The sequence below is a fragment of the Lipotes vexillifer genome, unplaced genomic scaffold (genome assembly GCF_000442215.2).
Source record: "Lipotes vexillifer unplaced genomic scaffold, Lipotes_vexillifer_v1.1 scaffold478, whole genome shotgun sequence".
Classification (NCBI taxonomy): Eukaryota; Metazoa; Chordata; class Mammalia; order Artiodactyla; family Lipotidae; genus Lipotes; species Lipotes vexillifer.
In genome coordinates, this window is record NW_006779682.1 from 1,084,628 (window position 1) to 1,096,052 (window position 11,425).

The following is an 11,425-nucleotide window of genomic DNA, read 5'->3' on the forward strand; positions in this document are numbered from 1 at the left end:
AACCATATTAACAAATTGAAGGAGAAAAACCATATGATCATCTCAATCAAAAAAAAAAACACTTTCAACAAAATTCAACACCCATTTATGATAAAAACTCTTCAGACAGTAGGCACAGAAGGGACTTACCTAAACATAATAAAGGTCACATATGACAAAACCACAGCTAACACCATTCTCAATGGTGAAAAACTGAAACCATTTCCTCTAAGATCAGGAACAAGACAAGGTTGCCCACTCTCGTCACTATTATTCCACATAGCTTTGGAAGTTTTAGTCACAGCAATCAGAGAAGAAAAAGAAATAAAAGGAATCGAAATTGGAAAATAAGTAAAACAGCGTCTTCCCTGGTTGCGCAGTGGTTAAGAATCTGCCTGCCAGTGCAGGGGACATGGGTTCAAGCCCTGGTCTGGGAAGATCGCACATGCCGTGGAGCAACTAAGTCCGTGTGCCACAACTACTGAGCCTGAGCTCTAGAGCCTGCGAGCCACAACAACTGAAGCCCACGTGCTGCAACTACTGAAGCCCGTGTGCCTAGAGCCCGTGCTCCACAACAAAGAGAAGCCACCGCAACGAGAAGCCCATGCACCGCAACGAAGAGTAGCCCCTGCTCGCTGCAACTAGAGAAAGCCCACACGCAGCAACGAAGACCCAACGCAGCCAAAAATAAATAAAAATAAATAAATTTACAGAAGTAAAATTGTCACTGTTTGCAGATGACATGATACTATACATAAAGAATCCTAAAGATGCTAGCAGAAAACTACTAGAGCTAATCAATGAATTTGGTAAAGTAGCAGGATACAAAATTAATGCACAGAAATCTCTTGCATTCCTATACACTAATGATGAAAAATACTAAAGAGAAATTAAGGAAACACTCCCATTTACCACTGCAACAAAAAGAATAAAATATCTAGGAATAAACCTACCTAAGGAGACAAAAGACCTGTATGCAGAAAATTATAAGACACTGATGAAAGAAATTAAAGATGATACAAACAGATGGAGAGATATACCATGTTCTTGGATTGGAAGAATCAACATTGTGAAAATGACTGTACTGCCCAAAGCAATCTACAGATTCAACGCAATCCCTATCAAACTACCAATGGCATTTTTCATAGAACTAGAACAAAAAATTTCACACTTTGTATGGAAACACAAAAGACCCCGAATAGCCAAAGCAATCTTGGGAAAGAAAACCAGAGCTGGAGGAATCAGGCTCCCAGACTTCAGACCATACTACAAAGCTACAGTAATCAAGACAGTATGGTACTGGCACAAAAACTGAAATATAGGTCAATGGAACAGGATAGAAAGCGCAGAGATAAACTCATGCACATATGGTCACCTATTTTTGACAAAGGAGGCAAGAACATACCACAGAGAAAAGACAGCCTCTTCAATAAGTGATGTTGGGAAAACTGGACAGCTACATGTAAAAGAATGAAATTAGAACACTGCCTAACACCATACACAAATATAAACTCAAAATGGATTAAAGACCTAAATGTAAGGCTAGACACTATAAAACTCTTAGAGAAAAATATAGGCAGAACACTCTATGACATAAATCACAGCAACATCCTTTTCAACCCACCTCCTAGAGAAATGGAAATAAAAACAAAAATAAACAAATGGGACCTAATGAAACTTAAATGCTTTTGCACAGCAAAGGAAAACATAAACAAGACGAAAAGACAACCCTCAGAATGGCAGAAAATATTTGCAAACAAAGAAGCTGACAAAGGATTAATCTCCAAAATATACAAGCAGCTCATGCAGCACAATATCAGAAAAACAAACAACCCAATCCAAAAATGGGCAGAAGACCTAAATAGACATTTCTCCAAAGAAGATATACAGATTGCCAACAAACACATGAAAGGATGCTCAACATCACTAATCAGTAGAGAAATGCAAATCAAAACTACAATGAGGTAATCACCTCACACCCATCAAATGGCCATCATCAAAAATCTACAAACAATAAATGCTGGAGGGGGTGTGGAGAGAAGGGAACCCTCTTGCACTGTTGGTGGAAATGTAAATTGATACAGCCACTATGGAGAACAGTATGGAGGTTCCTTAAAAAACTAAAGATAGAACTACCATATGACCCAGCAATCCCACTACTGGACATATACCCTGAGAAAACCATAATTCAAAAGGAGTCATGTACTACAATGTTCACTGCAGCACTATTTACAATAGCCAGGACATGGAAGCAACCTAAGTGTCCATCGACAGATGACTGGATAAAGAAGATGTGGCACATATATACAAGGGAATATTACTCAGCCATAAAAAGAAATGAAATTGAGATATTTGTAGTGAGGTGGATGGACCTAGAGTCTGTCATACAGAGTGAAGTAAGACAGAAAGAGAAAAACAAATACTGTATGCTAACACACATATATGGAATCTAAAAAAAGAGAAAAATGGTTATGAAGAAACTAGGGGCAGGGCAGGAATAAAGATGGAGACGTAGAGAGTGGACTTGAGGACACAGGGAGGGGGGAGGGTAAGCTGGGACGAAGTGAGAGAGTGGCATGGACATATATACAATACCAAATATAAAATAGATAGCTAGTGGGAAGCAGCCGCATAGCACAGGGAGATTAGCTCGGTGCTTTGTGACCACCTAGGGGGTTGGGATAGGGAGGGTGGGAGGGAGATGCAAGGAGGAGGAGATATGGGGATAAATGTATATGTATAGCTGATTCACTCTGTAATACAGCAGAAACTAACACAACAATGTAAAGCAATTATACTCTAATAAAGATGTTAAAAAAAAATTTTAATAGCCACATGTGACTAGTAGGTACCCTTGTAGAAAGCACAGTTCCAGATAATGTGAGAAAAAAGTCATTCTTAGCTCGTATTCACTGGGCTCCTCGAACTAAACCTCAAAGAGTAGAAACCCCAGAGATGAACAATAAGCAATTCTGAGGGTTATTAATGTATAGTTTCCAGGAGTAGACTTTTTTAAAAAGTGCATTCCTCCATCTTTATGTTCTAACATCCCATCTCTTGGGCACTAAAATGCTTTGGCTCTCAACTGTTCTGCATATTAATTAACTATGTAGAGAGCGAACCCCAGATTGACTGCTTCTTTGCAGCATCAATTCTGGGTGCACAGAAACAGCCATCCATGAAGGATGTGAGTAGCCAGGAAAAAGTCCACTCACAGCAATAAAGTCACTTTGAACCAAATTCAGGAGACATTCTGCCTCTGATAAGAGTGTTCAGGGAATGCAGGACTGAAAAGTGAAATCAATCGAACTGAGGAGAAAGGAACCACAGAACATTTTATTATTTTAAAGAAACCCAGAGAACATACAGTGAAAAGGTGAAAGGGCAGAATTCAAAAGAGTTGAATCCTAGGGTCGGCTCTGGTTCCCGCCAAGCCACCCCACCCAGGGAGTGCTGAGTCTCCTGAAAAACTCTGCCCAGAGACTTCCCCGGGGCTCTTCTGCGCATTTCAGAGTTTTGGGTCTACCTTTGGGGATAGCTGGCCTGGACCAGGTGACCAGATACCCTTTTTGCTCTTCTAAGGTCAGGAAGTGACCAGATCAGAGTAAACGGGGCCACTGACAGCCCAGGGACTTCCATCCATCCTGGAGCGTCATCAACATCCTCAGCAATGGCAAATGCTTCAGGGCTCCAATATGGCAAGACCTCTCCTGGACAGGCAAGCAATGGGCAGAGACTCAAGAAATTATCTAAATAATCAGGCAAAAGTGTCTGTTATCAGCACATGGAAAGATGAGGCATTGGGTCTCAAGGCTCCAGTTCAGCCTCCTTAAGGAAATTAGCTGGTAATTTTCTAGTATCCCAATTCTACTTACAAGCATCAGTTGAGGAAAAGAAATTGCTCTCTTGCCACAGTTACTCTGTGGGCTTCACCCCAGATGGAGTATAGGAAGAGGAAGCTTTTTAATGAAAATATACTTAATTTCCTGAAAAGATTAGTATAAGGTCAGCGGGGATGAGTCTTTTGACTCTCTCATGAAGCCAATTGACTGGAGGCTATTTTACTGGCTAAAAAAGAAGTAAATCTAAAAAAGATACATGACAGTCTTTTTGCTATATAGTAATTCATTGGAACATTCACCAACATGAAAAGAGGGCTTCTGATGGGACAAAGCTACACAAATGACTAATGGTAACCTGACATCTGATTCCATAAATCAAAGAGATCTTGTCAAAGTACCCCAAGTCAAATCTCCAATTACTGGGACATGTTTCAGGAAGCACTAAACCTGAATATCCAGAGACTGGGGTACTTGAATCAGAGGCTGACAAACCCAACCAGAAACCTTATTATAACTAAGAGAGATCAGAGAGACAAAGCAAATACAGAAACATCACAAGGCAGGGAGCTACATCTCAGAAAAGAAATCTTTGTCAAAAATTGAGAAAGGACGTAGAACATTCCCTCGGCTTCCGTCAAATACAATGGTGGAAGGTGTACCTTAGGCCAACTCTAAAGTTATCTGAAAGCATCAGACAAATTAATCGTGCATAATTTACTATGTAAATTATAGTTCGTGTCTTTATAATAAGAAATCTGTGTTGACATAAACCTATGAGAAGGGCGGAGAAAAAAACAGAGGAAAGGAGAGAAAGAAAGGTTACTATCAATTTAAGGCAAGTATTTAGCCTACAAAACACCCGTGTTAGTAGGGATGCTGTTTAGGGAGAGAACTTGCCTAAAATTCAGAAATGCGATGTTTTACATTTGATGCAGTTAAGAAGAAACCTGATAGCCCTATTGAAGAAGAGATCTCCTTAAAAGAAAGGCAGTGCCAGGGCTAGAGGTCCAAAATGGGTCATGTTTTAAAGGTATTAAGTTAATTTCAACAATACTTGCAAATGAGGAAAGCAGGTGGAAGTCTGAATGCCAGAGGTGCCAATGGGATGAAACTGACAATGCAGGGGAGTCTGGGGCTTCCGTAAGTTGGCAGGTTCTGCTACATCTCTATTTGCTCAGAAGGGAGAAATAGATGAGAACCTTGAGTGCTCAGAAAGCTGGCAGGGAGCCCTGAATTCTTCTGTGGGATTAGCAGGAGGGCAGGCCTAGCCATCATGGGAGCTATGCATGTTCCCAGGAGTCTTCACATTAAATCAGGTTTGCAAAAGAGCCAGAGGAGCTCCACCTTTAAGTAAGAAAGACAAAAGCCATCTGCCACCTGAACCCCAAACTGGCTAGCAGGAAGCTTAGAAGGATGTGTCCCACTGAAGGCTGAAAGAGAACCATGGTTCAACACAACAATGAACAAAGCAGAAGGCAAATGAGAAAGACAGCCAGTTGTCTACCGTCGATTAAATACTGTACACTTATTAAATGACACTGTACACAATATTTGTAATGTTGACTATTATTTACCCTTGTACATTTCCATAACCGCATCTGCATAGCAAAAGGGTAACCGGGTTGAAAGCACACTCTGACCTTTACTGACCCCTGGCTGTGCCACTTACCTACTGGGAAGGAAATACCCACCCATTGTGTTAGATTTACACATTTAAATCTATAAAGTGGATACACACATGACCCGAACTTGGTTTTACTGTGCTGTACTGTTGCTTTATTGTATCATGTGTCCACAGATGCGTGATGGAAAACAAAATTGCTCTGGGGAGGAAAACTGTTAAAGATGTAACTGAGCTCCAGGGATGTCTGTTCTGTCTCTACGGCAGGCAGAGCCCCCAGTAGGCGTGGGGAAACTGCGTGAATGTGTAGACTAGGAAGAGCCTTGTAGTGGAAAAAACATAGAGCTGGGATTGCCTTGCCACCAGGATAAACATCTTTTACATAGTTTAACATACATTGCGTTTTCTAGGAATGCAACTACTGTGTAAATTGAGGAAGGTGATATTTTCAGGGGGAAACTTTACTAAGATTCTTCACCAATCTGGGAAATTCACATCACCAAACCAAGCTGCTCTGGGTGTCTGAGTCTATTTTAATCCGATTTGTCAGTCTGCACTGGGCGCTGCATGTCTGTGGCGATGCTCACAGCCTCAGGCACCCTCCAACTTCACGTGTATCCTACCCAGGGTGTTTACACATTGAGGTACTCATCACCTTCCTGTGCATTCCCTCCTTTTACCCCGCACCCCCAAACTCCTGCATATTGCATCAGTGCGTTTAGAATTACATGTGAAGATAAGTTACACTACCTTTGCTGAATTTCAGTTCAGGGCATTACAAAGCACTCACTCTATAGAGGGGGTGCCAGCGCTCAAGTTTGGGACCTCTTGTCCTAGAAGCCTGAACCTGGGCCAGTCTCTTGGTTCCTGGACCTCCTGTGCTACGTGAATAAAAATGAGAGGTTTGGACTGACTTCTGTTCCATGATGAATTGGTTGAGGGGGAGCGGGCTCTTTGGGGCAGAGGATTTAGACAAACCGCAATTTGAGTGGGAAAGGGCAAAGGGCAGCCAGCGATCAAAAGTCAACCTCCTTCCCCTGGCTGCACACCCCTTGCCCCAATTTACAGGCATCTGAGGTCACAGTAACAACTTCAGGGCACATATTAATCTCCACAAAGCAATCACAAGCCAGGAGTTTCATCCAGAATTTCAGCGATTAAAGGTTATCAACATGCTGAGTCATAAACTAAGTCACTGTAGCCCCAGGGGCCCATGCAGCACCAACTACCACTCCCTCCAGCTGGACACACAGGAGACCATACCTCTTTGTGCCACCAAAACGGAGACCAAGATGCAGGGGCAGAAGAGAGATGAGCACTTCGGTATAGCATCTCCTGCCTTATTGATGCTGCCCCGGATTTGCTGAACCTTCCCAGTTGTTACTTTCCCTCGTATGTTTCCTTCCTTTTTTTTTTCCCCAACTGAAGTTGGGGTTTATTCCCCGGAACCAAAGACTGTGGGGAGGGGAAGTGCGAAAGGAAAGACAGGAAGAAGACTGGCAGCAGGGAAACGTGATACATGCCAGCTCACGGCCCTAAAAAGCAAACCACACGTCAGCTTACTTGTCTTATCTGTTTCGTTTAAATTCTAGGGTCACAAAAATAGATGTGAAAGTAAAATGTGCACAGCAGCAATAGATACCCGGGGGATAGTGACTCTGACTCCATGGGCCCCTTCAGAGATGAACAGTGACACGCACGAGTCCCAGGGCCTGGACACGCAGACTGGCCTTATTCCAGAGACTCCTATCTGGGCTCCGCCTTTCCTCACAACCCTGCCCACAGCTGCTAGCTTGCAGCCTCAGGCCTGAGTGCTTTGTGCTCACAATACATCCTTTCCAAGTGAGTCATCAGAAACACCTCCGGGCACAGAAACTGTTTCAGTGAACCACACCTTGACCCATGCCACCAATCTTCAGGGCGATGCAAAGGTGGCTTTCCAAGCAACGCCAGGCTGCTGCCCGGAACAGTCTCACACTCACCTCCAATGCCCCCTGCCCTGCTCAGGCGCACCTCCAAGTTAGGACTAGAGGGGCCCAACAAACATCAAAGGGTCACCTCCCTGCAACTGAGGTCTGACTACAAAACTGCTGTCTGAGTTTCTAGAAAGCGGCGCTCATGAGAACACACCAAGGTTATTAGGAGAATCCTCCTGTGGATTCATCTGGAATGGATGTATACATGTACGTATGCATATACGCATGCCACACCTGCACACCACACACAAATATACACACCACCATGTGCACGTACACACAGATACCTCCACATACACAAATACATACATATATACAGACCACCGTATGCACATACACACAAATATATACATATATACACAAATACATACATGAATATATCCCCCTCAAAATGAAACAGCGTTTCGGTGACTTTCTCCCAGTGTGTTCTGAAGTGTTCACGTGGTGCCCCCAAGCCCAGCCGTGCCAGGCACGGACCCATCACTCACCTCTCCGTGTCAAAGTATGAGTCGACGTAGGGATGCGGGGCCCCGGCCACGGCAAAGTTGCTGCTTCCAGTGTCAACAAGTATCTGCAGCTTTTATTTTTAAAGGAAAAACAGAGAAACCATCAGGTTACTCGAATAAGGCAACACTCTTGACGACTTCTTTTAAAAATTAAGTACCAAGAACAATATTACTTGGAAAAAACTTACATTGATTACAAATATTTTTAAAAAGCTGTTAGAAAACTGAACCCTGAACACAGTCTGTCGTGAAGCTCGCATGGGCGAGGTGGGATCAGTTTAGCCTCAGAGAGGCACTAAACCTTAAACGAAGGTAAATTCAGTGGAATAAGTGGGATTTCCTTTTTCAGCTGCTGGCACCTGGTAACCAGGCAGAGCCCTTTCTCACCCTGGGCTCTTGGCCGGGTTTGTCACTTGGCTGGGGTAGCCCTCCTCCTGCCTTTCCAATCTCACTTGGAAATCCTCATTCACCCCCTCCTCCCTCCACACGTCCAGGATGCTTTCCCAGACTCGTCCTGGCACTGGGCTTCCCTCATCTCTGCTGCATAGCACCTGGGAACACCTGTCAGAGGTACCACTTTTTTTTTTTTTTTTTTAGTTTTAATGAGTTAGCATTTACACACGAATAAAAACGGAAGACCGTGGATTTTCCACTGGTGAGTTCTGGCATGGTGTTCTCCCAAACCAAGATACAGGAATTCCTCTTATTCCCCGAAGGTCCCTTTCTGCCCCTTTCCAGTCAATCCCTCCTGTTTCTCAGAGGCAACCACTTTCTGAATCCTATTATCAGGGATTGATTTCACCAGTTCCTGGACATTATATAAATGGAATCATGTGGGGTTTTTGTCAGGGGAGCGAGACAGAGGAAGGTCTGGCTTCTTCTCAACATGTTTTGGGGCTTCTCACACTGAATAGAGACGATAAATGCCCCTTTATGCCTCGCAACTTTGGGAAATGAATTCTCTTAATTCCGTTTACGAATACAGTCACTAGAAAAGTTTCAGGGCCTCACTACAGAGATGTTCAGAAAGATTTCAGACAGAACGCAATTTAAAAATTATATTATCTTGTTCTCCATTCAAATATTTGATGTTCAACAGCCCGAGCTCCCAAGCCACAACCTGGATTAGACTGGGTTTCACCTGAATTTCACATAAACATTCCAAGGGCACCAATTAAATCTGCATGAACTTGGATTTTATAGGAGGGGAATTGGGGATGCCGAGGAATCCTCACATGTACCACTGAACAGTTGGTAACAAGGAAAATTGGGTGGCGATCTGTCTGCGGGTCCACGGGGCTGGGCCAGGTAGTCCTACCAGGCAGAGTTCTCCCTTTCTTGCTGCTTCTAAATGCTCTGATTTTCAGTGGGCACTCATATCAGAACCTCTGCATGTGTTTTTTTTTTTTTTTTTCTTTTCGCGGTATGCGGGCCTCTCTCACTGCTGTGGCCTCTCCCGTTGCGGAGCACAGGCTCTGGACGCGCAGACTCAGCGGCTATGGCTCACGGGCCCAGCCGCTCCACGGCACGTGGGATCTTCCCGGACCGGGGCACAAACCCGTGTCCCCTGCATCGGCAGGTGGACTCTCAACCACTGGGCCACCAGGGAAGCCCTCTGTATGTTTTTAAAAATATCTCCTTAACTTCAATTCTTTTAAGAGATGGGTTTACCTCATTTACATCCAATTATACACATTTTTCTTAATCCTATCACTTCCTCTGTCACATTTTCTGTTTTAATCCTGCCATTTAGGATTTTTATGGAGGCCTCATCTGTAGCGATGACTGATTAAATCATTAGCCACTGGTGACTGATTCGACCTCCAACCCGTCTCCCCTCCCTGGAAATGAGGCTGAAAGTTCCAACTCTCTGCTCTCAGGGTTGGTTCCCCATCCTTCAGGGCTTTCCAATAGCCAGCTGACTGACATGATGCAGGTGTGGTTGGAAGGGACTTGTTATGAGAAACAAAAGACACCTTTATCACTCTTATCACCCGGGAAGTCCCAAGGGTTTCAGGAGCCCTGAGCCAGGAACTCGGACAAAGACCAAATACATATTTCTTTGTATAAATGTGTGTTTCTTCATATAAATCACAATATCACATATGGACAATGGGAAATCAGCAAAGTCTGGAGCCTAACCCATCATTGGAATGAAGCTCACTGTCCTTACAGCAGACATAGTCCAAGCTGACCTAATAATATATGTAACTCACATGGCCTTGCGTCCTCAGTGCCGTCTCCATGTCCTGGATTTAAAAGGTTCCTGAAGGCAAGTTGAGCTTTTAAAGTTGCTCGGGTGAAAGTAGTAGAGAGATGAAGAAAAAAGGAAAAAAACCCCAAAAGCCCAGAATTCCAGGCTCACGGCAGTCATGAAAGCAGGCCGTTTTTACAAGCCTTTCCTGGGTCTCACTGGCAAACACGCACCCAACAGCCCAGCAGGATGCCTGTGGAAAGGCCAGGCCACCTGACAGCCGATTCCCAGGCTGGCATTCCACATCCACACACAATGCTCCTGCATAACCAGCCCCAGGCAACGCAGACACAGGACCGCTGTCCTGGGCATAATGGCCCCATTCTCTGCAGACATTTCACTCTGCTCTCCTGGGTGTGGAATCCCACCTACAGCCTCCGCATCGCACATCAGAACCAAGTCCTCTTATACACTCCCATCCTCACTTCTACCACGCTGCACGTTATCCCTCCTCGCAGAGGCAGGCGACACAAAACAGAAAGTTACACCCAAACATAGACGGCATTATTTTACACAGAAGACTCCTAATTGCCAGGCGTTCGGCACAGTCATACTCCCCAGCTGTTTCAGCACAAGCCAGCTTTCAAGAAAATTCAATTTGGAGTCACGGCTCAACCAAGTTGGTCACCACCTCGGCTGTTCCTAGAGGATAAGATTTGAGGCGAGAGACGGCCCAGATAAATGAGGCAGCCACAAAGCCAGGGAAGGAATGGATTTCTAGAGAGCAGTAAATGCTCTGAGTTGGGCTTCAAGTAATGTTTCTGAGCTGCCCACAACTTTTTTCTGTGCGATGACCTGGAAACGGACTTTGCTCACATTGACTTCTCGCGCCAGGGCCATGATCTTCCCTTTGCAAGTCCTAGTCTCAACTGCAAAGGAAAAAAAAATACAGTCGCTTGCCCTATAAATTTTGCAGCATCCACCCTGAAACCACTGACAGGCAAAGGTTCAGGGTGCAAAATTCTTCTGGATGCCTCAGCCCTACTCCACTCACTGCACATGCCCTGCTGCGTCCTTATCCCGGGAATTTTCAACATCATTTCCTGTCTCCTTGGGTTCAGCTCTAAGTACACACAACAGTCTAACCACAGAGCATGTCGTTCAGCCCCATAAAGGGACACTGAAAATACATACAAAATCGGGATATGCTTTGCACTTTCGAAGCACAACTGAAAATGATTCAGAAGCGTGTACAACAAGAAATGCAGAAAGGCCGCCGAGAGCTGCAAGTCCCCACTTCCTTCCCT

The 11,425-nt window shown here is 44.3% G+C and overlaps 1 protein-coding gene across 2 annotated transcripts in view; it reads right to left on the minus strand.

Annotated features, from left to right (window-relative positions):
* BACE2 (beta-secretase 2) overlaps positions 1–11,425 on the minus strand; it is an 81,588-nt gene that overhangs the window by 42,846 nt on the left and 27,317 nt on the right. For both annotated transcript variants that reach the window (XM_007452877.1, XM_007452878.1), the window contains exon 2: positions 7,907–7,995. In XM_007452877.1, the coding sequence (XP_007452939.1) occupies positions 7,907–7,995 (89 nt within the window). The remainder of the gene's footprint in view (positions 1–7,906; positions 7,996–11,425) is intronic.